Here is a 26,792-nt window from a genome sequence, read left to right as displayed (position 1 = left end):
TGTCGAGCGTCAACTTGGCGCGGATGCAGAGAGCTCTTGGAGCTTCAGAATTACTCTATCTCCGCAATCACGTGATTCTCCAGTTTGTATTGCTCCAGGTTTGCTAACGAAAAGGCCTGGGGCTTCTACTACATTATGAAACAAGTGAGCATTTCGAATTTGTTTTCATTTTCTTCCGGACTAGGCAAAGCATAAATCTCCCGCCCATTTTGTCTCGCCCACTATACAGCCAAAGTACGCCGACGCCATGCATGAGAAAGTTCGGCCATAATGTTCTAGCATAAACACCGGAAGCCCCCTCCTTCGGAAAAGAGGAGATGGGTATCTTTTGTTTTTCCAAAAAAAAAAATATCGTCGTCTGCATTCCATGATTATGCTCCTCTCAACCACCACGTCCACGACCACGACCACGGCCGCCTCGGCCGCCCCGACCTCTGTCTTTACCATCGCCTCGTCCACCACGTCCGCCACGATTTGAAGGTTGGTTTTGTTGCTGTTCTCTGACGATTTCAAGGATCTCTTCTGGAACTCTAAGGTACTTTATCTGTCCAATGGTTGAGCCCAAGAACACCACCTCCGATCCAAAGCCAGATGGCACTTACATTGTTGCCCCTCACGTAAACTTCTGGTAGCCTAAAAAATCGGTCGCCTTCTGGGGTTGTTTGAACGACTTCCTTCAATGTCAAGTTCATCCAATTATCGCAATTGACAAGATGGCCATTCAGCGTCTCGCCATTTTTCAACTCCACCAGCATAGGATGGCCTTGCGCGGCGGTCAAAAGGCCCAAGGGCAACTAAGATGGCTCCCGTTAGCTTCGAACGTACCTTGCAGCAAGACCGAGGAAGTAACATGTAGCGCTATGCTGCTGAACACGAGGCACACATACCATTTTCGAAAACCGCACGACAGAGAAGATAAAATCAGGGTGAAAAAATGATGCAACTAGGTGTAGATGAGAAGCTCGGTAGCACAAGCACGTCACAAGGAAAATCCCCTTGTCTAAAAAGCAAAGGAAGCGTTGTCCGTATCAGAGCGTAGCGCGAGTCCTCTGAGTTGATCGTTGCATATGGAAGCAAGCAAGCAGCTGCCCGCGATAGACCCCGGAGAAAAGCTTGATCCAGCACCGACGGGCCAATGGCCGGCCGTATCAAATACGGTAATTCGGGCTGCGGGGCCCGCGTAGGACTTTGTTTACATACGGCGGTATTTACCGGCTGAGCTTAGGAGCAAGACCAAAGTGAAACGGTTGCCCTAATTTCAAGGCCGCGATCTTCTGTCCTTCCTCCTGCGCCTGCTCGAAGAGTTGATATTCGTGGATATCATCTGCTGAACGCGTGCAATTGCCCCAGTCTTGCTGTATTTAGTCCACATAATCAAATCCTCCGTCATGTTTCACTTATCGCCAAGCGCCTGTATGAAATAGAAGTCCTCGACATGCGCGGTGGTTCAGCCAAGGCATCAGCATTTTTCTTCTTAGTAGCACTCGTGCCCGCCGTCACTCACGGTCTGCCAACTCGCAGCCTGAGCACCAATGCGGCCACCGAGGAGGATTCCGTGATTCTGTGGCAAGGTGAGTAACATATCATCGACGGGACTTTGTCCACTGGTTCCCTGACATTGTGTCTTAGAGCTCGATGGTGTCTACGCGCAATTCAAAGCATCATGTGCTAGTTGTGCATCAAACGATGAAAATGTTTGGGTGAGAACTCTCTGTCTTCCAGGCGTTGATTCCATGTCTAATGCCACAATTTTCATGTTTTAGCCAGTCGACTTCTTCATCGGGGGTACCAGTGGTCCCTGTGACAATGTTACGGTGGCTGTAAACGGACAGGAACTTTATCATCACTGGGATCGCGAGTTCTCCTCCGGTTCAGGCAGTATCCCGTCCAGTCCGTCTAATGGAAGTGCTGAACTACAAGCAACCTGGCAAAGCATATGCGTTTCAGCGCCTTTAGGTGCGCCTCATAAACAAAACGCCTATATATTCACTCTTATCAAAGATAATGAACATGACCGCAGCCTCGAAGACGATATTGGCTTTACAGTCTCATTCGGTGGTTACAACGAGATTGAAGTGCTACGAGTGTCGACTTTCCCTGTGGATCTTAGTCACGGATCAGAGTGGGAGGAATGGAGACACTCAGATGATGAGATTGAATCGGGTACAGATTCGGCACTCGATTATTCTGGGCTCGCTTCAGTTGCCATGAAACTCGAGGCAGAGCTTCAGAAACTACAGGTTCTTCGGTACGAACTTCAGCTGTTACAGAACTCGGTGACCCTGCAGGAAAAGAAAATCCGTCGTCTGCTCAAAAAAGATTGCGAGCCGCTGCTCACAAAATGGCACAAATGTGACGGGTTTTTGTGCTACTTGAAGTCTTCCTGGCAAAAGGTGCCTGAATTCTATTGGTCTGTACGGTATCGATTCGGTCTATTAGGATCTGGAAGGATCAATCCTATATGTCCTAGTCAAAAGCAGCCTTCGCATCATGATCCAACTATAAGCCCAGATTCTCCGTCAACTATAATTTCTCATCCGGTCCCGACTGTTTCGAATCATTATACAAATCCGCATTATCTATCAACTATAACCTCTCGTCCGGTCCCTACAATTTCGAATTATAATGCAGATGCAAAAACTATAAATACTCTACCAATCCCGACACTTTCACATCATAATTCAGATGCAACGACTATAAATCCTCATCCGGTCCCTACAATTTCGAATTATAATGCAGAGGCAAAAACTATAAATACTCTACCAATCCCGACACTTTCGCATCATAATTCAGATGCAACGACTATAAATCCTCGTCCGGTTCCGACAATTACAAATTATAACACAGATATAAACCCAGATGCATCCATCACAGAGGTCGTGCTACCATCGCCTTCTCCAATCAAACACTTTCTCAGATCATGTGCCATTCTTCTACTTATCGCTCTGATATTTGGACTTTTCTTCCGTGTGATACGTCACTCAACAGCGTTCCGACGACGTCGGCGAGATCTTGCCTCCAGACAGGAAGAGCTGAGAGCTCGTCGAGCCTACAGAAATGCTGCACGGCGACTTCGCTGGCGCCAATGGTGGGAAAGACGATCCTATTTCCTGACACGCAGCGTCGCATCCAGTCACTCTCTTGCCGAATTCGAGCACGCCCGTGGCGCCAACCAAAATGACAATGTGGGCAATAGAAGACTCTCCGTTCATGACGACGACGACGACGATGTCTCGGATTCAGATAGCTATACTTCATCCGAGCGCGCGGGCGAAGAGTCGGATCGCAGACTAATGCAAAACGAAATTCTCGGCTTGCGCCGCGTACTCGAATATGTCGGCGACCTAGTCAGTGCAGACGTGTCCTCTTCATCACCATCGAGTCGTCGAAGGCTTCGTTCGCGGTCCCGATCCCGCCCACCCCCATATGAGGACGTAGTCACCGCGCATGCCAGAAGGAATAGCGCTACCTATCGTGGTTCCGGTGGGATTCATTCGTCGACACCACCACCACCGGGAATGTCTTCTGCGTCAGCAGCTGGCCTCAGCTCGCCACGAGCGAGTACCATGTTTAGTCTCGAGACGGGCTCGCGCATCACGTTGGAGACGATAGATACCCTGGATTCAGGCACGGCGCCGCCTTCGTATCATACTCATTCTTAATGCCTGAGAATCCAACCCCCCTTGGTTGTTAATCGACTTGTTTCACTTCGCTTTTTTTCCGTTCCTTCATTCAAAGCGAGATTCTAAGATTTATCAAGGCCCGGTTTTGTAAAATATATGCGCATACATAGTAATAATAATACTAATGGACTGGAACAAACAGAAAACCCATGCATTAGTTCAATAATAGTAGATTTTAAAGACCAAAAGCCCTAAAAAAAGAGACTAGGTTCATGTCTTATCCACTATGTTTCATAAAATATTCTGAGGGAAATTCTACTTTAGTTGGTCTAGTAGAAAATAGGATCTGCTCAAGAAACAAGGATCAGATTTCTGCTTTTGCCAATAAAACTACACGGTGCTAATCCTTTTTTTTCCCAACTACACTTTGGGACGCTTCGCGGCCTCAGTGCGCGCTGATCGATCTTCTTCGTTTTCGTCGTCTTCATCTTCGTCATCTTCATCTTCAATCGCATATTTCCGCTTCGCTCGCATTGTGGTTGCTCCCTCAGCCACTGTCGCTGCCGCTGCCATTGCCTCGTCTGTCGAATCCGAGGTTGCTGGTACAGAAGTAGCTCTGCCCTTTTCGCGGGCATCAAAGACTGTCAGCAGCGCCTCGTAGCCTTCCTCGACGTTTGTGACTGTTTCGTCTAGTTTCTGGATACGATCAGGTAGGTCTAGTTGGATCAGGATGTCGCGGGAGCGCTTGTATAGACGCTGCTTGACGAGCATGCGCCACCAGTAATACCTCCGATCATCTTCATCATTGGCATTGTGTTTTTTGATTAGGAGGCTGGCCATGTTCGCGCCTCCACTGGCCCGTTTGCGGTGTGGGATGCGAGATAGGAGGTACATTTCTAGGATGTGTGCGAACTGTGTTGGGGCGACTTTGTATTTGGCTCGCATCTCTGTTAGCTTTTGGGTCGGTATTAAGGAGGCTGTAGGCATGAGGCGGGGTCGGCGTTTGCCGGTGTTCTCAGGGTAGGGATTAGGGTTGATGTTGATGTCTTGCTTTAGAAAGTCTTGGTAAAGGTTGTGGTAATCGGATGAATCACGAAGGACGTCGAAGGCCTCATTGGGATCTTCTATTGTCAGCTCAACAACCGTTTTGTCTGCGACGCAAGCTTTGTGGATGATGTTGTACAGTTGGGATCCATGGCCGGAGCCTTGGTGTGGAGGGAGGATGAGGAACTGGGCAATACGTAAACGAGCCGGAAGTGTAGACAGTTGAAGCTCCTCGGGATACGGGAAGGCGCCATTCTTGACAACGCCTTTGTCTTCTTCTCGTGGTTGCGAGTAGAACCACCATCGATAAACTGTCGAATATCCGACGAAGGCGTACTGCGATGCCGTCGGTGTAGGGGGTGTTACTTTTTCGTAGCTATAGCCATGTCAACTTTCAAGCCGATAGAAAAAAAAGAAAAGAAAAAAAAAAAAAAAAAAGAGGGAAAGAAAGCCAAGGGCATTCTCACATGAAATAAATAGTCCATCTTTCCAGAGTCCATTCGGGATCGTCGAGGACGAGTGGAGTTCCTCCCTCGATGAAGAACGGTATGAAGACCTGTGCTCGTTCCAGAAGCTTGCGCACGGCGGTATCAGCAAGAGATCCGGCCCAAATCTCATAGTTTCGGTCTTTCGATTTATACGAATGAATGAGTTTGCCCGGTGGCGTAAAACTCATTGCTTGTGTATCATTCTGGATAGCGCCCTCATAATCGGAGAGTTTTGTGAAGGCAGCTTCATACAGTGTCAGAATACATAGCTCAGATTAGACCGGTTTAATACAATGCAGCCAGACTCACATTCGGCGACCCATTCTTTCAAAATCTTGTTCAGGTCGACAGCAGCAGCGTCGCCAACGGCTGTGAACTTTTCATCGTATGAGATGTGAATGTGGGTGCGCAAATCATGTGTCGCAAAGCGCAACCTGATGATTAGGCCCTTGTAGCCAAAGACCTGCTCATCGTCGCCGAAGATAGGGTATGTAAACTGCGGATGAAAAATGTCGGTCGTGACTGGCTTTTGCTCTCCAGGCTGGACCAAGGTGAGCTGGACAGCATCGTTGGCGTCGCAGGTCCCTAGAAACGAACGGGTTAGCGAAAGTAGTCATTGGCAGACTTTGGGGGAAATCAAAGACTGAATACAACAGAAACATACAATCTCCTTGGTTGGCCATGGTTGATTCTTTGAAAACAAAAAAAAAAGCAGTTGGAGTTGAAGTCAATGCTTTGCTTGAAGCTTGAAGCTTGACGATTGAGCGTCGGAGGCGCGTCGCGTTGCGGGAAAGTGATTACTGCCGGATCGGGAATAGTCTGGTGTAGAATGCCATATTGGCCAGGCAGCCACCTCCCCTCGTGCCCGCTACTGTTGGTTCTGTTCTTTCGCTTCATTCTCGCTCATGACTTTCGTTCAGATAGCTTCTATCAAAAAGATGCTCGCTGTATGGACCCGGTCGCTGGCTGTTGACTGTAGTAATGGCTGCAATGGCACTCGGTGCCGGTGATTGGACCAGGACTGATCGAACTAAGCTCCGCCTTATGAAGTACACCTAAACCGCCGAGTTCAGACATCGTCAATCTCTTCATTTCTTGTCTATCGCAGCACGTTTCGTCAATGCCGCTCGATCCGTGATTTGGAGGATTTATTCATACTTTTTGGGCGACAGAATGTACCAACATTAACTTCCTTGGGACAGTGCGCATTCTGCAGTAAGCCATGGAAGGCCTCTTCACTCTGCTCATCTTGAGCATGGTGATGGCTGTGACGTGAGTGGGATATTCGTCTAACCAAGTAGACTATCGTCAACTACTATCCCTGCTATCTCTATGCTAACACAGTGGGTTATCAAATCAGATCCTTCATTGTCGGTGCCTTGCCGCTCAGTTTTACATTATCCCCGTCGCAGTCACGATTCATCTCGTCCTTGGGAATGGGGGTGCTTGTCGGCACAGCACTCGTCATTATCATCCCCGAAGGCGTGGAAACACTATACAGCTCTCAGAACTACGGCTCGCAGGCGAGCCTTCAAACGCGTGAGCTGAACTTAAGATGGCAGCACCAAAACACCCCGGCTGCTGCTATTCTCCCGAAAGCCGTTCCAGAAATCGATGCCCTGCCTGGCCCTGTCATCACCGATATTCTGCCGGAAGACTCAAGCGCGGGCGGTGCAGCAACAGAACCACCCAGAACTCCAACAAAGCCGGGAGAAGTCCATGCGCTGGATGTCGATGGAGACACTACCGACTCTCACGAGCATGACGACGAGAACAGCGCGCTTCATGCGTGGATTGGCATATCCCTTGTGAGCGGCTTCATTCTTATGTATTTGATAGACAAATTGCCCACTCTTTCCACCCCACCGAAAACAAGACGGCCGCCGTATCATATTTCGCTGGACAACTTGGGGGGATCTGGTTTGCGGAGGAACTCTTCTTCAAGTCGGGAAGGAGGCGGCCTACTCGAGCAGGATGGCCATGCTCCCCGTGCCCATAGTTTCGCCATGACTACGGGTCTGGTAATCCATGCCGCTGCAGATGGTATCGCTCTGGGGGCTTCTGGGTCCGATTCCAGCTTGAGCTTCATCATATTTCTCGCGCTCCTTGTCCATAAAGCGCCGGCTGCATTCGGCTTGACGTCAGTGCTACTTAAGCAGGGACTGTCCAGTCGAGCAGCTGGTCGCCATCTGCTAGTTTTCAGTCTGGCTGCGCCGGCTGGAGCTATTCTGACTTTTATTCTTGTGCACACTCTCGGATCGGGCTTCGGAAGCGACGAGGCGTCGACTCGCTGGCGCACCGGCGTCTTGCTTTTGTTTTCGGCTGGCACATTCCTGTGAGTGACACAGTAGCCTGGCCGCATTTCCTGAATCTCGTACTGACCCCTTTTACTCTCTGCAGGTACGTAGCGATGCACACCATACAGGACTCGTCATCTCGCGACCATGCCTCTCATACAAACGGCTACGCGGACTCCCGGGACTCTCAGAAGCCGAAAGGCTCAGTTCAGGATTTGGCGGTTTCGATCGTCGGCATGATTCTACCATTGTTCTTGCAGATTGGGCATGCACATTAAGGCGGTGCGCTGGCCGGTGCAAAATTCCGAATACTATCATTTTTGGGGTTATATGTTGACTATTGCATGTTAGATCTTGCGGCTTAGTTTCTTGGTCTTGCTTGTCTCTTGCTATCTCTCTCTGTTGTTGTTTTCTTTTTTCCTCCCTTCCCTTTGAATAGATCGGTTGTACTATTATATTATGTCCATGCTATATAAAGTGGAACTGCATTCATTCCTTGTTGTTCTATAGGTATAACTGTCAGCAAGTAGTCAGCGATCAGGTGATTTTCATTCCTGAGGCTTCTCTTGTGACGCCACGTATGCTTCATTGGGACGCGATCCACGGGTCTGCCAGATTAAGCCCAGAAACGGCAGTCATAAGAACAACAAGTGAAAAAGGGAAGCAAACCTCATGATGAGGTGGGCTCGGTCTCACTGCGAGTTGGATCGAAGAGGGAGAAAAAAAAGAGAAGAAAAGAAAAGAAAAGGGGGAATAATCCTCCTTGCGCCAGAACCATGCACATCGAAAATCGCCGCTGGAGGATGCAGCTGGCTACATCATTTGCCACGAGTTGGGCGCATGGGAGGTGTCACCAATCGCCGCGCAGTTCTGTAAGTTCTGTCACTTCTGCCGCCGTATTTGACCATTTGTACAGCGGGAGGCATCGTGGAGATAGAAGACGGCAGACCAAGGACTAAGTAGCAGCCACTCACGTTGCCGGGATTGAAGCGAGCCTCCTCCGCCTTTTTGTCTGATCCGATCGTCCGCTCTGATTGAGCGCCACACATCACCTAGTTAGTGATCCTGATCCTGATCCTGACCAAAAGTGAGTGCGCAGTTGAGAAAGGGCGACGAACCCACTCTTTTCCCCCCCGACCCGCCGGCGGCTTTGGGCTCATCACTGCTTGTTGCTTATCCGGAAATTATCAAGACCGACTCCACACGCTGCTGGCCTCGCTCCCCGTTGCCCACGTACGTCGATACCAGCGAGAGAGACGCTCCTTTCCCATGCCTGTCCAGCGCCGTTGAGATCTGAGATTCGTGCGAGTGGCAAGAAGCAGCAGAAACAACGCATCCATTCCATTCTCCCATGGCTGCGCGGCATACACCGCCGCGCTCCCTGGGCCAGCGTCGAGCATCGCTGCGAGACGCCGACAGCATGATTCCTCGCAGTGTGCCGCAGCCCTTGAGTGACATGCCAGCGCGCATATCCGAAGGCAGGGACGTGTCTGCCGATGGTCACCCAAAGCCTCTGCCCACCCCTAGCAAGTCTGCCTCACCGCTCCCTACCAGCCTGCTGCCCTCCGCTCCAGCCTCTCCACCGACTCCGGCCCCGAGCCCGACACCGCATCATACCCTGACAGGCTGGCAGTCGGCTATTGGCGACGACGACGACGACGAAGAAGAGAAAGAAGAGGAGGACGACGACAGCGACGATGGCAACCTCCTGCTCAAAGCCCAAATCCACTTTAGCTCGTTGGGCACTGCCCAGAAGCAGAAATTCCTGGTGGACATCTTGAGCCGTTGCGACAACCAGCAGCTCAGCTTCATATCAAGCTTTATCAGTCCTCGTCTGAGGAAAGACCCGTTCGCGGCTTTCCCAAACGAAATATGCCTGAGGGTGAGATAGCGATAACCCCCGTATACTCATCGAAAATTGACTTAAAAAAAAAAAAAAAAAAACTCTAGGTCCTCTCCTTTGTCGACGATCCCAAAACCCTCGCCCGGGCCTCGCAGGTATCGAAGCGATGGCATGAGCTGATTAGTGACGATATAACATGGAAGCATCTGTGCGATAAACATGCGTATACCTACAGACGAGCACTCGACGACGATCGCGATTTCGTCGACCGTTTCCACGGCCGACGGCTCTCATCGCGAAGTTCGAATAGCAGCGATTACCCCCTTTCGCACCATCATAGCCTGCACCACTGGAGGAGGAGATCAGCGTCATCCGCCGCCGACAGCGTGAGCACCATGTCTACAGAGCATCCCATGGAGTCGTCGTGGCCATCGCCTAGTCGGAAACGTCGGGTCCAGCCATCGTCGTACCGCACGCATTTCAAAAAGAAATACATGGTCGAGTCAGCCTGGTATAAAGGCGGACACTGCACGCAGAAACATGTTACTCCTGATCAAGGTGTGGTGACCAGTCTTCACTTGACCCCGAAATATATTGTAGTTGCATTGGACAATGCCAAGATTCATGTTTACGACACAAATGGGGGCAATCAGAAGACGTTACAAGGGCATGTTATGGGCGTTTGGGCTATGGTTCCTTGGGATGACCTGCTTGTCAGTGGTGGTTGTGATCGCGAAGTGCGAGTATGGAACATGGCTACAGGGTTTGTACAGCAGAAATCACGGGGGGGCATCTTTGGCTAACGAACATTGGTTTTTGTTTTAGAGCCTGCACGCACCTTCTACGTGGCCATACTTCGACCGTGCGATGCCTGAAGATGTCGGATAAAAACACTGCCATTTCCGGCTCGAGGGATACAACGTTGAGGATATGGGACTTGGTTACTGGCAACTGTCGCGGTGTCCTAGTTGGCCACCAAGCGAGTGTGAGATGCCTTGGCATTCACGGTGATCTGGTGGTCTCCGGTAGTTATGATACGACAGCACGGATTTGGAGCATTTCGGAGGGTCGGTGTTTGAGAACGCTGTCCGGACACTTTAGCCAAATCTATGCCATTGCATTTGACGGTAAGCGAATCGCGACGGGCAGTCTGGACACGAGTGTGCGCATATGGGACCCCAACAGCGGACAGTGCCATGCTATTCTTCAAGGCCATACTTCGCTCGTTGGACAATTACAGATGAGAGGCGACACCCTCGTTACAGGTGGATCTGACGGATCTGTGAGAGTGTGGTCATTGACACGCATGGCGCCCATCCACCGGTTAGCCGCGCATGATAATAGCGTGACCAGCCTGCAGTTCGATAACACTCGCATCGTTAGTGGCGGCAGTGATGGTCGGGTCAAAGTCTGGGATCTCAAGAGCGGCTATTTACTCCGGGAATTGTCAACACCAGCCGATGCCGTGTGGAGAGTGGCCTTTGAGGAAGAGAAAGCGGTGATTATGGCGAGTCGGTCCGGCCGGACTGTCATGGAGGTATGTCTCTTGATATATATGACATCCAGAATATCAACTGACTCATCCGCCGCTCAGGTCTGGTCATTTGCACCACCGGCCGAAGAGCTCTTCGAAGATAACGCGGTGATTGAAAGTGCGTCGAGCACGCCAGGACTGCGTCCGACTGCAGAAGACGAAACGATGCATCACCGTCATCGTCATCATCACCACCACCACCAGTCAGCCGCCGTCTCGGAACCGCCGCCTACAATATGTTTAGGCGAATCGAGAGATCAGCCCATGACCGATGCACCTGCTACCCATTAATGCGCGACGTTTTACACGAAAAGAACAGCAGTGTTTGTCAAGACTCAATTGACTGGAGGCGTTGGGAATCAGTTTCGTGCCTTATTTTCTGGTGGTTATTAGTAGAAGAACACAACACAAAGCAACACACAGCCCGGCATTTGGAGGCTCATTCATTTGACGCATGTTTCATTATTGGCCCCTGAATACCCGAGTACGGTTTTCTTGAATTCTCTCGCAGTTACTTTAGCGTCGTTCTTGGTTTTTATTCCTGTTTGCCTAGGCTCAGAGTCCCCCTTCGTTGTTTGGAGCACATGTCATTATCATCATGCAGCAATCCGTTAGTAGCCAGCATTAGTGAATTCACTCCCTGGCAAAGCAAGATTTCAGTTGTCAACCAATGTCGTAGTAACTTGCAAGGTAGTCAGGTAGCTCTATCTCGTATCGACTACAGTTATAGTCTAGTTATGTGGGGTTATGATTTATGGCGGATTCATAATCAATGAGGGCCGGAGACTCCGCCTTCCCTCGACTCGAGAGTCAAGAGTCAAGAGTCAAGACCAACAAATCTCCTCCAGTCAACAAGATAAACCGACTGCTCGACATTGTATCGTCTAGTTACCCAGCATAGACGTACTTTATCCGTCCAGCTCGGAGAAGCTCAGCCACGCAAACTTGGTGCGTTGTATTTCTCGCGGCGCGCGAAAGCTTTACAGAGCAGTCGGATTACCATTTCACAGCAAGGGAGGAGAAGGATTCAATCTAACGAGAACCAGCGCTTTTCCGTCGTTTGTACGGGTTGACCATGTATTCTTCATATCCATATCCTCGCACAATTCGGTGACCCCAATTCGGCGACAATCGATAATGGTATATAGTGGGAAGCCTAGTACTGGCTGTTACTTGTGTCGGCGCCGCAAGATCAAGGTATGCCAATGCCGCAAATACAATAGTGGTGCTTCTATGATTCTGGCAGGCGTGGGCTGATTGACTATTACTTCTAGTGTGACGAAGGTCGGCCCGGGTGCAAGAACTGCGAGATCTACGGCAAAGAATGTCCCGGATATCGGCCGGCTATTGTCTTTGAAGACAGGGGATATTCGAAATGGAAACTGCTGGCCAACGGTATCAACAACGGCAATATTGATGCTGCTGGCGCTGCTGCCGGATTGGCATTAGTACCCAACCCCCGATGGCTCGCGGATGCCAGCGTGGAAGACCGCGCCTTGTGCTATTTCTTCGATCAATATACAACCAAAAAGACTCCGGATGGGATCCCCGGCGCCCTGGAATCGATCCCCCTGCTGTATGTGCTGTGTCGCGAAAACGAAGTCGCGGGGAGTCCGTCGTCGTGTCTCAGATGGGCCGTGGAAGCTGCTGCGCTGACCTCTTTCGCGCACGGGGCGAATGACCGGCGCCTGGATCTGGTGGCTAGAGAGAGATATGTCATGGCGTTGCATGGGCTGAACAAGGCGCTGTCGACCCCGGTAGAGAATGTGCAGGATGCCACTTTGGCGGCGATTTTGCTCCTAGTAATCTTTGAGGACATCAATGGCGAGAGACCGGAGCTTGTGAGCTCGCATACTGCGGGTCTTGAATTGGTCGCGCGGCTCCATACGTACAGGAGACTCGATGGCAAGTATAGTCGATGTCTCTTTAATTTCGCCTATGTTCAGCTAGTGAGTACCCCCCCCCTCCTCCTATCAGCAACTGTAGGATTATTTGTAACATCAGACTAAATCGGTACATCTAGCAAATCCAAATTATAGGCCTCGGAGGTCGGCCACAACTAAACCTGCAATTCTTGGTTGATCTTCTCGACAGCTCCGATCCCTTGCAAAGCCTGATGGTTATTACCACTAAACTGAGTCAGTTCGTCGTCGATGTGCCGGCTCTACGTGGCGACGACGACGATTACCACGTCAACTCCGGGGAATACACCTTGGAGGATCTTACTAGCTTTTATTTACACGCGCAGTCGCTAGATGAGGAACTCAGCCAGTGGTGTCAGAGCATACCGGAGCTATGGCTGCCTCGGATTGTCTATTCTACGACGGGGGACACAGTCATCACATATCCGAGCATATCGGCGGGCTCGCTCTGGAACTTCTACCGGTGCGCTCGCATGATTATTCGGGGCATGATCGCTGCTCTCACCGAGGATATCATGACAATGCAACCCATGCTCGGCCAGGATGATAACGACAGCAGCTGGCTACTCCTGGCGTCTCCGACCCAGAGCACACACTCCGACATCGTGCAGAACATGATTGGCGACATATGCAGAAGCATACCTTTTCTTCTTGGCGATATCGACTCGAGCGGCCGGGCTTCCACCGCGAACCCGGCGGACTGCAGCCCGCGGTTAAAGGCAATTGAGGGCTACGAGATGCTCTGGCCGTTCTGGCATGTGCTCCAGTCGCGGTTTTCGACGCTGAAACAGCGCATGCAGGCGCAGGAAGCGCTGCGCCGGCTGGACCAGGACTTTGGGATCAAGCTGGCGTCGAAGCTAGCGGATATCGATGTATGCAGTGTGTATCGCCAGGCGTAGATGTTCTAACTATTAGTTAGTTATATACATACTTATATGCATATGTGCAAGTAATGTTGGAGGGAGATAAAAGAGTGGAGGGCGCCGAGGCTCGATGGCCGCTTGCGTCATGGGCTCAGGGCGGATGCTCGGATGCTTCGGCCTTTCGACCTCGCAGCTCTGCCTGTAGACAATCGACAGAATCGCGTCTCTCGGCCTGCCACTTCCGAGTTGGGTTGTTCTCTTCGTCTCGCTGGCTGTTTGTGCGGATAGTCAATTGGAGGCGCGGTGCCGGAGTCAACCTGCGGTACGTGCGTGCATCAACTTACCCTGCCTTGTTCCACGGTTCCTGACGTAGCAGATCGGAGACAACTGGCTTGCTTATCTATAAGTACGCTCCCTCCCTCGCTCGCATTCCCTGCTTTTCCTCATTCCGTCGCTTTCTGATCCAGCGCTCTGAGCAGACCTGCCAACTCAATTGCTCTCCTCTGTTCTGTTCTGTTCTGTCAGGATCGATCTGATCGAAGCTAAGCCGCTCCCCCCCCCCGCATCTTAGCAACGCTATTCAGCTGCGGAGAGAGATAGCCGCTCCTAGCGAGACCCCGTCCGATACGCCATCAGAGCGATCATGGCAGTGGTACAGGAGAGGAGCCTGCCTTTTGGCAAAATTGAGCCTTTCTCGGCGAAATATTTCTCTAGCTGTGCTCTGGGTGGTATTATCGGTGAGTTTGGAGACAACTCCGCTATACCGTTGCAACTGTCATACTGACTGTCTTTCTAGCTTGTGGTGAGTAATACGGCCTCTCGAAATATACAAGATACACTGATAATATTTCTAGGCCCAACGCACACGGCCGTCACTCCTCTCGACCTGGTAAAATGCCGCCGCCAGGTCGATCCCAGCATCTACAAATCAAACGTGTCCGCCTGGCGATCCATCTTTGCCAAAGAAGGCGTCCGCGGAGTCTTCTTTGGTTGGGCACCCACTTTCGTGGGTTACTCCTTCCAGGGCGCTGGTAAATACGGCTTGTACGAAGTATTCAAATACTGGTATGGCGAGCAGCTGTTCCCAAACACGAATCGCACGCTCGTGTTCCTTGGCGCCAGTGCCAGTGCCGAATTCTTCGCCGATATGGCGCTCTGCCCATTCGAGGCTATCAAAGTTCGCATGCAGACTACTTTGCCGCCCTATGCACACACCCTCCGCGAGGGCTGGAAGACAGCCGTGGCCAAGGAAGGGTTGGGTAGTCTGTATAAGGGCTTGTACCCCCTCTGGGCCCGACAGATTCCTTACACTATGACCAAGTTCGCGACTTTTGAGGAGGCTGTCAACCTGATCTACAGAAACCTGGGCGGCCCCAAGGAAAGCTATGGCCGCTTGACACAGACCGGTGTTAGTTTTGCGGGTGGCTATCTGGCTGGTATTCTCTGCGCTATTGTTAGCCATCCGGCTGATGTGATGGTAAGCAAGTTGAACGCAGAAAGGAAGGGTACGTCTTTCTCCCCTGTCTAATGACTCGACGTTTCTTGTGCATACTGACAACGCTGCTAGCCGGCGAGGGCGCAATGACTGCCGTGTCTCGTATCTACGGTAAAATCGGCTTCGCTGGCTTGTGGAACGGGTTGCCCGTCAGAATTGCCATGTTGGGAACTTTGACTGGCTTCCAGTGGTTGATGTAAGTCGATCTTCTTCTCTTTCGTTTGCCGCTATACTCCATCACCACTGACTTGTGCTTTCTATCCAGCTACGACTCTTTCAAGGTCTTCTTGGGTCTTCCTACCACCGGCGGTCATTAGACTAATAGAACAAGAGAATGGAATGCGATGAATAACGGGGTTCTCCTTTGGCGTTGCAAGTCGGGTTTAGTTCTTGTTTGTCTGTATGCGCGTTTTGGTAAATTCATATGGCTGGCGTACATAGGGCGATGTACATAAAGGTAGTTTGACATAAAAAATAAAATAGATATTGCTATTGAAATCGTTGAGCGTAAGAAATCAAGAGGTTCACCGCCCTCCGACAAGGATCAACGGCCGGCAGAATCCGCCCAAGATAACCAATGTTCGCGCCTTCTCCAGCCACGAAAGGGACATCTCACCTTCGAATTTCCCCGATTCCGACCACACTCGAGTCTGTGGCCGACTCTTGACTGCCGTCTTTTGGATATTTCTTTTGCCTTTGAATCCCGCCTCTTCTGCTGCCATTGGCATAATTGGCCCACCCTACCCTTCAAAGACCGCTCGCTCCGTCGTACTGGAATCTCCGTCACCTGTTTGATCGAGAAAAGCTTGCCTTCAAAAAAGAAACACGCCGATCAATTAGCTGTTTCTCTTCTCATCTTTACCTTGCCACGGAAAAGCCCACCATCAACCCCGACCCTCTACACAACATTAAATCGCCTCGCAGACTCCCTGGCTGCTCTCTCTCTCTCTCTCTCTCTCTCTTCACCTCTGAGAGTCTTTGACCGTTTTCAAAGCAAAGAACAATGGACGAAGCAGCACCCTCCACCGCTGCCATCGGTAGCAGCAACACCTCCAACCCGCCCAGCATCGAACTAGCATACAAGAAAAAATGCATCCAACTGAAGAAGCGACTGAATGAAATCGAGGCAGAAAACGATTTGATCCGAGCGCGCAACAAGCGCGCCCAAGTCTACGTTGCCAAGATGCGTCTGGAAACTTGCATTATGCTTGAACGCCTGGCGACGGTGACGGGGATGCTGGATGAGGCGGCTGCGATCTCGAAGGATGCTGGTGGCCATGGACAGGACGGTAGACTGGTGCTCAACTCGGAGTTGAGGGCTAAAGCGGCTGCAATCGTGCAGAATGCCCAGCATCATGCTCATGCCAATCCGGAGGTGATGGATGATGAGACGGAGGGTAGCTCTGAAGATCAGCCTCCTACGGTATGTATCTAAAACCGCTCTGGACTGGATGATTAAAAAAAAAAGAAGAAGGAACGAGACTAAGAATCGAATATCAGCCACAAGAACGACCTCTCCGAGTCAAACGCAGCCGCAAATCGAATATTGCCTTTGAGGAAATCGAAGCAGAAGCCGCAATGCAATACGAAGCTGCTAGCCCAGACAAGAAGGGCCATTCTACTTCCTATGACCATAATAACGATCACCACGAACATAATAATGACACCACTTCTCCGCCCGGAATACATAAAGAATCATCGGCCCTACCAAGTCTTGCCCCTGCCACACCAGCACCGGCAGAAGAGCGACGAACGTCTGGTTTTCGAGCCGTCAATAGAATGGATAGCAATCACGAAGGTCCTGTTCCGATGGACGTTGATGAGAGACCATCTAAAACTGAGGGTTAATCCTCCTGGCCCCCCCCCTTTTTTTTTTTTCTCCTTTCTTTCCTGTCATATCATGCCAACTATTTATATGATTATTTCATATCAATTAATTTTTTTGCTCCTTTCTCATTATAGCTCTTTATTAGTCCTCTATCATTTATGTGACTCGCATATGATCACATTACAAAATGCGATGGTGTAATGTACGATAGTTGCTCTTGTTGCTTCCTTCAAATATCAATGTTTGTTGCTATTCACTAAAGCGAGTACCTAGGTGCTCTTGGTATATGTATAATATTGGATTAACAATATGTTCCGTGATAGGTATTATTCTATTATTAATTACATGCTCGTGTATATACAAGAGCGTTAACCCCTTAAAAAAAATACATGGACTGGCCTCTTTCACTCCACGCCGGCATACAAATCAACTATAATGTTGATAGCCGCAACGAGGATCTCAGCTGCAATGAGGACGATGACTATTGAAGAGAAAACCGTTAGTCTTACGAAATGCTGTAACAATCAAGAGGAAGGACATGAAGCATACCAATCCATTCCAGGTATTCACCATGCCGATGACTCAATTGATCCTTCAACACCGCCAGCAAATCCGCAATCACATCCAGTCGCTCCGTGAGCAGACCAACTCTCTGGTCCATTTCGAGGTAGGTGCGAACAGCCTGATAGACAGGTTCCAGCTGCGGTTCGGCCCACATGAGCTCTGGACTGTCCAGCACGGAGCCCTGTAAATGGATATTGATGCGCAGGATGAACAGCTCGCCGATCTGCATGTTGATTTGTTTGCGGGTCATGTTCACACTGCCCGTTTTGGCGATTTGGGCGGGAAACGGGGCTGTGGCGGAGATGGTTTCGGAGACAAGGTCCTCGAAAAGGGACGTTTTCACGGATTGGGAGAGGGCGTGGGAAATGGCGAGTTTGATCATGTGGTTGCGTGGTTCGCGGAGCGAGATGAAGTCGTTGTATATTCGTGCTTGGTAGTCGCGTGCGTAGTAGAAATTGAAGTTTTCGACTTGTCTGTCCTCGGTGCTGAGAATGGCGGTTGCGAATTTTGCTACGTCTGCGAGGAACCTGGATTCTTCGGCGGGTGACATGCCCCATATCACCACGGTGCCATAGTCGAAGAGGAATACTTCTGGTGTGTGTACCGTGGTGTCAAGATCTAGCCCCTCTTCTTCTGTAGAAGATGAAACTTTGCCCGTGCTTGTGCTGTGGGTGTTGCTGCTTTCTCCATTATCGTGAAAGTCGATCAGCTCTTCTCGCATATTCTTGACATGTTCTTCGACTTCTACTGCGCTATCAGAATATCTGCGCTCTCCTTGCGGCCTTTGCGGTGGTGGTGGTTGCTGCTGCTGCTGGTGGCTAGGCCTCTCTGAGATGTGTCCATTTCTCGTTTGGAATTGGTGTTCTGCCTGTCTCGTTTCAAACCGGTAGTCGAACGGCGAGTATACGCACTCGTCAAATAACTTGGGATTGGCTCCACGAGTCTTGTCTCGCGATTTCAAAAACCGCATAACGCCATCTAAGCGATACGAATTGGCCGTGCAGTATGCCGTCACTCGAGGTAGACGGTCACGATCAGCCTTACCCAGTCTCGCCGCCGCCCGCCTTGCCGTTGGCTCTTTAATTCGGCTGATTTGCGTATATACATCCCTTGGGAACCCATCGTCAACAACTTCCTCGTCATCTCCAGTCACCGGATCAGGTAGAAGCTTTAGTTTCTGTGTATTTTTCGAGGTTCTCTGGGGCCCGATCTTCGGCGCAATAGCAAAAGTAGATGTCGTCACTGGCGAGCCGGCACTGTTGCGCCTTCGCAGTTTGCTGTTCAGCGCCGCCACGGGGCTCAGAGGAGTATGGCGAGTTGGAGGAGAGATTGCTTGCAGCGGCTCTACTGTAGAGCTTGATTGAGAAGCGCCATTGTACGTGCTGATGGTGGTGAGCGGGTTGAATTTCACGGTCCGACGATCTGAGCGTGGTGACGTAGTCGGAGGATTATTGTTATTCGAAGCAGTTCGTTGGTATTGCGGTAATAACGGCGAGGACTCGGTGGCTGCCATTGCTGCTACGATATCATTGAGGTGGCCGCGGAAAATACGAGACTGAAGCCGGGCCCATTGAGATGTTTGACGCTGGGAAGAAGCAATCCATTAATTCCAATAAAGGGATTGCGACTTGCCGGACCTGGGATCCTCAGGCTCCACATGGCCAACGGCGCTGCATGGCGCACGTGCTAGGGGCGCCTGAGGCATGCAATTCTATATTTGTGACTGCCACCATGCTGGATTTTTTATTTTATTTTACTCTATTTTCCCCCAATTGCTCTTATGAGAGGACTTCAACAAACAATAAAGCTAGAAAATATACCAACACGCGCTAAATACATGCCAATCGCTTTCAATGTCGTCGAGGACATGGATACACATCCAAAAAAACAACAACAAGAATACTACTTCTATTCACAGGTGTCGTACATATATGTAAATGACCACAAGTAATGCCCAAGAATGTAATCTCTATCGTCGAACAAAACTTTTAGGTCCACCCCCAACTCGCTTGAGTCCTCCAGGCGCATTCCGAGAACGCTGTCCAGCCACCCAGCTGGCCTTGACATTCCTTCCGCTCTTAGAGCTCTTGGGTGGAAGCATAATCTTCTTGTCTTCCAGCACTCTTATAGTTACATCCCCACGATGCAGGTCTTTTGCGGGCCTGTCGACGTCCTTGAAGAATTTGTGTTGTCTCGTGCTCTTCTGCTGCTGCTCAGGAGGAGGCGACGGCAGCCTGTAGACTGGCTCTGCATTCAAAATCTCATCTGGAAGCAGGGCTGGTAGCGCTCGGCGGCCTGACTCCCTCGCCACGGATCCTTGGAGAGTTGCTGTGCTCTCCGATACGATATCGTCATCAGGTATCAGCTTCATGTCTATTGACTGTAATTGGGACTTTTCCTGAACTTTCTCTGCTTTAGGTTTGGCCGATGCCTTTGCCTGAGATTTATGCTTTTCATCTTGCAGTTTCCGCTTCTCTTTTTGCAAGATTTCATCACTGCCAATTGTTAGCAAAAAACAAATCACCTTCAGGTGCGAGAATTTCTATTAACACACCGTTTTTTGGCTTCTTTCTGTTTCTGCGCTTGGACCTTCAGCGATAACAGTTGCACTGAGTTGTCCACGACTTCAGGTGCTTCATCATCGTCCTCATCGCTCTCCGAGTCTTCTTTAGGCGCTGCCGGCTCGCGATCTTCGAGTTCCTTAACAGTCGTAATAGGTATTGCTGGTTCCTCACTCCCAAATCGAATGTGATTGCTCAGTTTGTTCGAGGGTGTACTTGTAGTCATTGTCTGAGAGTCTTCCGGTCCATTGCTAACCCTCCTTTTTTTAACTCCTGTAATCTCCACTGTCACTTTATCTTCCGGTACTTGTCGCGGTGATGATAGCTCTTCAATTAAGCCATTCTCATGTTCGGACGAGATCCTCCTCCGTTTAGTGGAGTGGCCATTTGTGTTTCTCTCTTGAATTCTTCTCTTCCCATTAACTGCAGAATCGGAGGCACCCGTAGTACGTGGCGATCCTACGTGACTCCGCCTTGTAGTCACCATTTCCGTGATTGTAGATGTCGATTTGTCTGTGCTATCTGCCGAATCCGATTGAGAAGCTTGGACGGTAATAGAGCTGTCTTCGCTGGCGCTGGCTGGGAGATCCCTTTTGGAGAAAATGCCCTTTGCCTTGTTGAAAACTTGTGAGAACATGGGAAAATGAAAAGAAGTATATCACTATTCAGAGACCATCCAATCTGGAAATGTTCATAGACTCTGACAGAACAGTTCAAATGGCGCGAGCCTCGAGAGTGTGGATGTTGTATGTACTTTTCGACAATTATTTTGTTAGAGAAATCTTCTCCAGCCAGCGGGGACTCCGCTCTTATCCGGACTTTTGTTTCGCCGATGCCATCACGATATGTATTATTCTTGCCAATTTACGCATCGTTTATTCCTATTTCTAATTTCCGAAGGAAAAAAAGTATTATCATCACCATATAAATTTAGCATATTTGTTGTCGCGATGAAGTAGATGTTCTGCTAAATCGGAAGTGGGGAGTAAGAAGCCCTGCGAAAGACATCACACGCTTTTTTAAATTAAAAAAAAATATCAACAACAAAACTCGTTTCCTAGATCCTATTCACAGATTCATCATATAATATGCATAAATATCTGCCAAACATGATGAATTATTTCCGAGAACGCCCGCACCGCATCCATGCAATTTTGAGAAAATGGTTAAAACAAAGCGACGTGCTGGCTATGCAGTGATCATCTGCTGCCTCTCGCCATATTCCTCTTCAGCACCGAGGAAATCGTCATCGCCAATATCGCTGATTTCATCCCAGCTCTGCTTGAGTTCGCCTCTATGATCGCCACTAACCGTCCACATGCTCTCGCGTAGCCTTTTATTGCGTTCGCGGTCTTCCTCGATCCGCTGCTCAATCTGTCTTTTATCGACCCGAATATTGCCATTCGCCTTTGATACCCTTGGCGTAGTCTCAGAGGTATTATCTGGTGCCTCAACGTCAAGAACATGTGAGGGGTTTGTTTCTCGCTCTTTGAGGGCCGCGCCGATTTCCGTCACCGTCTCACTGGAAAGTACATTCTTGTCCTGCAAGCCCTGCAAGACACGGCGCACATGCTTCACGTTCGCCGCTCCTGAGCCGTCTGCCGGTGCCACGGCATCCACAATGATAAGTATGTCTCGTTGAATCATGCGGACATAGTTGAGATGGTTTTCCTTGGTGGCTAATTCGCAGAAATGTTCAATGAAGGACATGATGTTTGCCCTATTATTCATATTGTTCTGTACAGATATATTGGTTAGTTGACCATATTTTATATTAACGGGCTCGACTCACTCTCTCAAGCTGCTCTAAGATACATGAATGGAGGTCCTCATCCATATCGCGGAACTTGAGCGCATATTGTGCTGCTCTTTGGGATGAAGCGACGGCAGCACTTAAATGTTGTAATTGCATCGTAAATCGCATGCGGACTTCGAAAGGGTCCGCCATGTTTCCAACAGATAGCAGTGCGTTTTACTGCTCCTCAGGACTTGCTTTAATAACATGATCGAGAAGCGTAGAAGAGAGATTGTAAGAAGCCATTGGCCTGTATAAAAGCGGTGAGCGATGTTTTATCGGGCAGAATAAAAATGTAGAGTTACCGCCCGGCTCGTCGGCGGCGTTTGCATCGGCCCGGTTACCCTCGACGAAATGCAATTTATGGAAGAAAGTATATGACTACATCTACACCCACGCATACCCAAGAGTTCTTCCAATCCACATCATAACCATCTGTAGAATAAAAAAATTCTATCGCACAAGATGGCGACTCAAACCTTAGCAACAAAATCTGGGGAGAAGACTTTGACTATGCTTGGATGCGGTGTGTATAGCCGAGATCGGATTGAATAAATATAGAGACCTAACCTCACTGCTGAGTAGGAAACCTGGGTCTCGCGGTTCTTACGGGCATTCTAGCTTCGATCTCAGAACCTTCAGAGCCAGGGGAAAAGACGTCCTTCGAAACACCCACTAAATTTATCGCCTGCATCAGATCAGAGCGAACTGCAGCGCGAATACGGAGCGCTGTAGAGCCGTACCCCAAGTTTCCAGTCAAGATATTGCAGAATGACAACTTGACAGGGGTCAAAGAGGCGGATATTGTCATTCTAGGCTGTAAGCCATATATGCTGAACGACGTATTGAATGTTCCCGGTATGCGTGAAGCATTGAAAGGCAAATTATTGATCAGTGTCCTGGCCGGTGTCCATGCCAAGCAAATTGAAGATACACTGTACCTCGAAGGGTCTGCCTCTGCTTCAGAAAGATGTACTATTGTGCGAGCTATGCCCAACACTGCCGCTATGATCAGGCAGTCCATGACCACTATTAGCATCACTACCCCGCCCCTGCCAAAGGAATGGGACGATCTTGTTTCATGGATCTTCACTCGCATCGGCAAGATTGTGCACCTTCCACCATCTCAAATGGATGTATGCACTGCTTTGGCTGGCTCTGGACCGGCTTTCGCTGCCTTGATGATTGAAGGGTTGGCAGATGGCGCTGTGGCTATGGGTCTGCCGCGTGCTGAAGCCCAGCTTATGGCTTGCCAGGTGTTGAAAGGAACTGTCGGCATGATTGAAAGTGGAGAGCACCCATCAATTGTTAAGGAGAAAATCTCTTCACCTGGTGGATGCACAATTGGTGGCCTACTTGTCCTGGAAGACGCTGCTGTTCGGGGCACGATCGCCCGTGCTGTTCGTGAGGCAACATGCGTCGCTAGCGAGCTTGGAAAGGGTACCCAACTAGTCAATGGCACTAGACGTTAAAATTGTCTTCCACTGTTACTTTGGCATCATTCAATATGAAAAGAACAATAATGAAATAGACGACCTACTGCTGCATTGACGAAAGTGCAATTTTGCTTATGTGCCCTTGGTTTCTAATCGCGTTGTATGGTATCTAAATCGAACAAATTCGCTAAAAGAACATAAAAAAAGAGAATAGCCACCCGGGAAAGCTTCACAGAGACTGCATAGATTGTCGACCCTCTATGAGGCCAAGATCTTCGGCATCGGCATGTGATACTTCGTCACCAAGCAATCCTATCTCTTCCGAGTTGCTCGCTTCTCTAAGCGGCCCACTTTCGAAGTCTTTCTCTCGTCGACTTTCCATGCCGTTAAGAATGAACCAGACATCTTTTTTCGTGAGGAGACCCTTTAGAATGCCCTTGTGCACAAACAGTACATATCTAAGCCCAAGTCTCTGGAACATACCCAGGACAATGGAGAAGGTGGTATGGCTGTTGAGTGTTATGGGCGTTTGGTCCATCCAGGGCCGTAAATCAAGCGTTTCAATTGGGTCAGAAAATGGTTGATGAACAAAATAGGCCTGTGTCTCTGACGTCCAATTGCGATTCGTAGAGGATAGAGATGACTCCAGTGCGTAAGAAAGCTCGTTACGAGATATGTAGCCAAGCAGAATTGGATTCGATGCGTCTAACACCACCGGGAATCCACGGTATCGTGTCTGCATGAGCAGATTCCTAAGTGATTCAATAGTATGACCAACAGCAGGAATCACAGTGAGATCGTCTACATTAGTCATTATTCTCGATGCCGGCACATCTGGTGGAGGCTTGTCATCCTTAAGATCCAAAAACGGATATTCGTTGAAGTGAACCCAGGACTCATATATGCCGCGTTTGCCAAATATGTCACCACACCATTTGGAGAGCATGACAGCTATCATGATTGGAATCACATATGTTAGAGCACCCGTCAGCTCAAACATGATCACCACAATTGAAACTGTCATTCTGGTAGCTCCCCCAAGAGCTGATGCGGCCCCTATGATTGCGTAAGTTGCTGGAGTGATACACGGTATATCGGGCTCGCAACTTTCGAAAAGAAAGAAATTAGGGAACGCCATTTGCCACATTTCAACACCGATGCCGAGTGCACGGCCAAACAGAGCGCCGATTGCCAGGGAGGGAAGAATAATGCCCGCTGGGATTTCCAGACCGAAGCTGACGGATGCTAGGAAGACACCAAGCAATGCTGCCACAATCAAGAGAGCAATAACACCAAAAGATGCAGCACCTGTTTTACACAGATCCAACTGATCGTCTGTGGTCGTTGCACACTCGGCAAAAAGTTGATATACTAGTTCTGACGATTGTGCTCTCATGAACTTGTTGGGGAAGTTTAGTCCGGCGCTGATAAGAGCAACTGAGGCCACTTCAAGTAGCGGGTAAGACCAACTCCTGGACTTGCGCCATCTGGCTATTCTCATGTTGAGCTTGATGAATAGTCCTCCATAGAGGCCACCCACGATGCCGAGTATTATGAATGGAATAATTTCGAATCGATGCCATCCTCTAGTATAGGTCACCTGGTAAAGCACGATTTTACCAGTATGGAAAGGATTCAGTGCTTGCAACGTGACAGCAGCAACAGTAGCACATACGAAACTCTGCCACATTGTTTTATCCGGGAAATAATACGAAAGTTGCTTGAAAACATTTAGATGAATGAAGAAACGATAGACGAGGAGTAAAACAGCTTACCTCTAAACTGAATAGTACTCCGCCAATGGGGGCCCCGAAGGCAACAGATATGCCTGCAGCAGCAGCCGCCGAAAGGATTTCACGTTTCCTTGCTGAGAAATAAAATGTTAGATTTGTACGTATAGGTCTTCTTCGAAAGTGAAAAGTACCTTCATTGCTATTTAACGAGTCAAATGGTTTCATGAGAATGTTCGCACAACAACATGCGACATGAACAAGAGGGCCTTCTTTACCCAGCCACATGCCGGAAGCAACAGCAAGACACTTCTTAATTTTAGTAAAAGCATACAACGAAATATATTATGGTGAGCTCGACTTACAAGTCCTAGAGACTTAATGGCCAGTGTCCAGCCACCCATAAAACGCTTCATGACAAAGCCCCCGAGGACTGTTTTTATCTCGGGAATTCCACTGTGTTTGGCATATGGTGCATAATTCCGTACCAATGTGCACGCAAATGATGCAAAGAGGACCTATTGTGGTGGCTGTTAGTCTGAGTGTTCAAAAGAGTGGAACAGCTGTCTGGCATACAGAAAATACTATGAATATTATATACTCCAGCACGTAACCCCCGCCGGCAGAGTTTACTTTTGAGGCATCCCTCCATGATTTCCAACCAACGCATTCCGAAAAATCTATAATTCGTCAGCAATCATGCAATGGATGGACTTGTACCTGGGATACTACCTTCATGCCCCCAACAGCAGAATCCCCGGTTGAGGTAGAATTGGCTGAAACCTTCTTCACCTTTGCAATAACCCAACTTTAAATCGCTCAACCAATCACTTGCAATATCGATGCATGCTGCAATCAAGCCAACTGCAACCCCAGTTGCGACCAAAACCACCCAGACATGGCTTGCATCCAAGAGTTGGTGCAAATGGCCCAAAACGCCTTGTCCTGTGGAATATAAGAGCCTTCGTCTTTGGCGTTCTTTAGTGTACTCAAAGACCCAATCGATTGCGGTGAGGTCATCGTAGGCCAGCCTTCGACCAGGGCCTTCGACATACCAGTCGAGAGGCCCGTCTTCTTTAAAGGCGCCGGCTTCGCCGTTGGTGTGGGCTGTTCTTGAATTGTCACCCGAATTTGGCCAATCGTTTAGAGAACTACCCCTATTGAATAAGTTGTTGAGTGTATGCGATGCGCTGCTACCGCTCCCCGAGAAGACATTCGATAAGCCGAAACGAGCAGACCGTTTCTGCTTGCGCTTGAAGGATATTCTATGGTTTCTGTTAGCGGCCCGAATTCACACCGTAAATCACCAAGAGATCACACACGGCTCGATATTATTCTGTGAAAATGGATCTTGGGCAAAGATGGCTTCATCGCCTTCGTGATCCGGCGCCTGATCGTCGTCTTCGAAGCGATCTGCGTGAACATCCCGTGATGACTCCGTTAGTTCCACATCGCCAGAACTGAGAGTTGTCGGGAACATGGTTTTAGCAGGTTGAATGCATCGGAATACAATGGGCAATCGACCTGCTCTTAGCTAGAAGAGCAGCAATGTGGCATGGGACGGGCGCATTATAACAGCGTTGATATAGGGTCTCTGGTTGGAGCCCTGAGTTGCACCGCGGAGCTGTTGGCTTGGCGCAAGCTGCGGCCGTCCAGCCTGCGCCCACCAAAGGCGGTAACAAATGCGGGATCCACAATTGTTATGGCAGAAAAATAACTCCTCCAAAAAAAAATATAGAAGTCCGCCAATTCTGCGGATTTTATATAAT

The 26,792-nt window shown here is 49.5% G+C and overlaps 12 protein-coding genes across 12 annotated transcripts; 6 read left to right on the top strand and 6 right to left on the bottom strand.

The window, feature by feature from the left end:
* Positions 1 to 382: 382 nt before the first annotated feature.
* On the bottom strand, positions 383 to 890 carry UA08_03014 (hypothetical protein; the record flags this gene model as incomplete). Its single annotated transcript, XM_020265119.1, has 3 exons — positions 383 to 544; positions 603 to 674; positions 888 to 890. The coding sequence occupies 3 exons, from the start codon at positions 888 to 890 to the stop codon at positions 383 to 385; spliced, it is 237 nt and encodes a 78-aa protein (XP_020122050.1).
* Positions 891 to 1,435: 545 nt separating this feature from the next.
* UA08_03013 (hypothetical protein) lies at positions 1,436 to 3,662 on the top strand (the record flags this gene model as incomplete). Its single annotated transcript, XM_020265118.1, has 3 exons — positions 1,436 to 1,571; positions 1,630 to 1,700; positions 1,764 to 3,662. The coding sequence occupies 3 exons, from the start codon at positions 1,436 to 1,438 to the stop codon at positions 3,660 to 3,662; spliced, it is 2,106 nt and encodes a 701-aa protein (XP_020122049.1).
* Positions 3,663 to 4,043: 381 nt separating this feature from the next.
* UA08_03012 (Histone acetyltransferase type B catalytic subunit) lies at positions 4,044 to 5,838 on the bottom strand (the record flags this gene model as incomplete). Its single annotated transcript, XM_020265117.1, has 4 exons — positions 4,044 to 5,043; positions 5,135 to 5,399; positions 5,465 to 5,740; positions 5,820 to 5,838. 4 exons carry the CDS (start codon positions 5,836 to 5,838, stop codon positions 4,044 to 4,046), a joined length of 1,560 nt encoding a protein of 519 aa, XP_020122310.1.
* Positions 5,839 to 6,377: 539 nt separating this feature from the next.
* UA08_03011 (hypothetical protein) lies at positions 6,378 to 7,730 on the top strand (the record flags this gene model as incomplete). The annotated part of the gene is made up of 3 exons (XM_020265116.1): positions 6,378 to 6,427; positions 6,516 to 7,490; positions 7,556 to 7,730. The coding sequence occupies 3 exons, from the start codon at positions 6,378 to 6,380 to the stop codon at positions 7,728 to 7,730; spliced, it is 1,200 nt and encodes a 399-aa protein (XP_020122051.1).
* A 1,073-nt stretch (positions 7,731 to 8,803) lies between these two features.
* On the top strand, positions 8,804 to 11,120 carry UA08_03010 (hypothetical protein; the record flags this gene model as incomplete). Its single annotated transcript, XM_020265115.1, has 4 exons — positions 8,804 to 9,334; positions 9,403 to 10,058; positions 10,121 to 10,832; positions 10,890 to 11,120. The coding sequence occupies 4 exons, from the start codon at positions 8,804 to 8,806 to the stop codon at positions 11,118 to 11,120; spliced, it is 2,130 nt and encodes a 709-aa protein (XP_020122520.1).
* An 846-nt stretch (positions 11,121 to 11,966) lies between these two features.
* On the top strand, positions 11,967 to 15,426 carry UA08_03009 (hypothetical protein; the record flags this gene model as incomplete). The annotated part of the gene is made up of 9 exons (XM_020265113.1): positions 11,967 to 12,026; positions 12,104 to 12,778; positions 12,853 to 13,630; positions 13,702 to 13,936; positions 14,329 to 14,351; positions 14,411 to 14,416; positions 14,469 to 15,119; positions 15,182 to 15,305; positions 15,375 to 15,426. The coding sequence occupies 9 exons, from the start codon at positions 11,967 to 11,969 to the stop codon at positions 15,424 to 15,426; spliced, it is 2,604 nt and encodes an 867-aa protein (XP_020122521.1).
* A 686-nt stretch (positions 15,427 to 16,112) lies between these two features.
* UA08_03008 (hypothetical protein) lies at positions 16,113 to 16,957 on the top strand (the record flags this gene model as incomplete). Its single annotated transcript, XM_020265112.1, has 2 exons — positions 16,113 to 16,532; positions 16,610 to 16,957. The coding sequence occupies 2 exons, from the start codon at positions 16,113 to 16,115 to the stop codon at positions 16,955 to 16,957; spliced, it is 768 nt and encodes a 255-aa protein (XP_020122528.1).
* A 384-nt stretch (positions 16,958 to 17,341) lies between these two features.
* Positions 17,342 to 19,014, bottom strand: UA08_03007 (hypothetical protein; the record flags this gene model as incomplete). The annotated part of the gene is made up of 2 exons (XM_020265111.1): positions 17,342 to 17,418; positions 17,487 to 19,014. 2 exons carry the CDS (start codon positions 19,012 to 19,014, stop codon positions 17,342 to 17,344), a joined length of 1,605 nt encoding a protein of 534 aa, XP_020122529.1.
* Positions 19,015 to 19,470: 456 nt separating this feature from the next.
* On the bottom strand, positions 19,471 to 20,699 carry UA08_03006 (hypothetical protein; the record flags this gene model as incomplete). The annotated part of the gene is made up of 2 exons (XM_020265110.1): positions 19,471 to 19,996; positions 20,056 to 20,699. The coding sequence occupies 2 exons, from the start codon at positions 20,697 to 20,699 to the stop codon at positions 19,471 to 19,473; spliced, it is 1,170 nt and encodes a 389-aa protein (XP_020122526.1).
* Positions 20,700 to 21,250: 551 nt separating this feature from the next.
* UA08_03005 (hypothetical protein) lies at positions 21,251 to 22,010 on the bottom strand (the record flags this gene model as incomplete). Its single annotated transcript, XM_020265109.1, has 2 exons — positions 21,251 to 21,799; positions 21,855 to 22,010. The coding sequence occupies 2 exons, from the start codon at positions 22,008 to 22,010 to the stop codon at positions 21,251 to 21,253; spliced, it is 705 nt and encodes a 234-aa protein (XP_020122527.1).
* A 312-nt stretch (positions 22,011 to 22,322) lies between these two features.
* UA08_03004 (Pyrroline-5-carboxylate reductase) lies at positions 22,323 to 23,329 on the top strand (the record flags this gene model as incomplete). The annotated part of the gene is made up of 2 exons (XM_020265108.1): positions 22,323 to 22,383; positions 22,443 to 23,329. The coding sequence occupies 2 exons, from the start codon at positions 22,323 to 22,325 to the stop codon at positions 23,327 to 23,329; spliced, it is 948 nt and encodes a 315-aa protein (XP_020122524.1).
* A 193-nt stretch (positions 23,330 to 23,522) lies between these two features.
* Positions 23,523 to 26,503, bottom strand: UA08_03003 (hypothetical protein; the record flags this gene model as incomplete). Its single annotated transcript, XM_020265107.1, has 7 exons — positions 23,523 to 25,013; positions 25,069 to 25,160; positions 25,218 to 25,332; positions 25,389 to 25,541; positions 25,657 to 25,703; positions 25,756 to 26,288; positions 26,346 to 26,503. 7 exons carry the CDS (start codon positions 26,501 to 26,503, stop codon positions 23,523 to 23,525), a joined length of 2,589 nt encoding a protein of 862 aa, XP_020122525.1.
* Positions 26,504 to 26,792: the final 289 nt, after the last annotated feature.

This window comes from Talaromyces atroroseus, assembly GCF_001907595.1.
Source record: "Talaromyces atroroseus strain IBT 11181 chromosome Unknown scaffold_2, whole genome shotgun sequence".
Classification (NCBI taxonomy): domain Eukaryota; kingdom Fungi; phylum Ascomycota; class Eurotiomycetes; order Eurotiales; family Trichocomaceae; genus Talaromyces; species Talaromyces atroroseus.
Note: the sequence above shows the minus strand (reverse complement) of the source record. Positions and strands in the feature narration are given on the sequence as shown.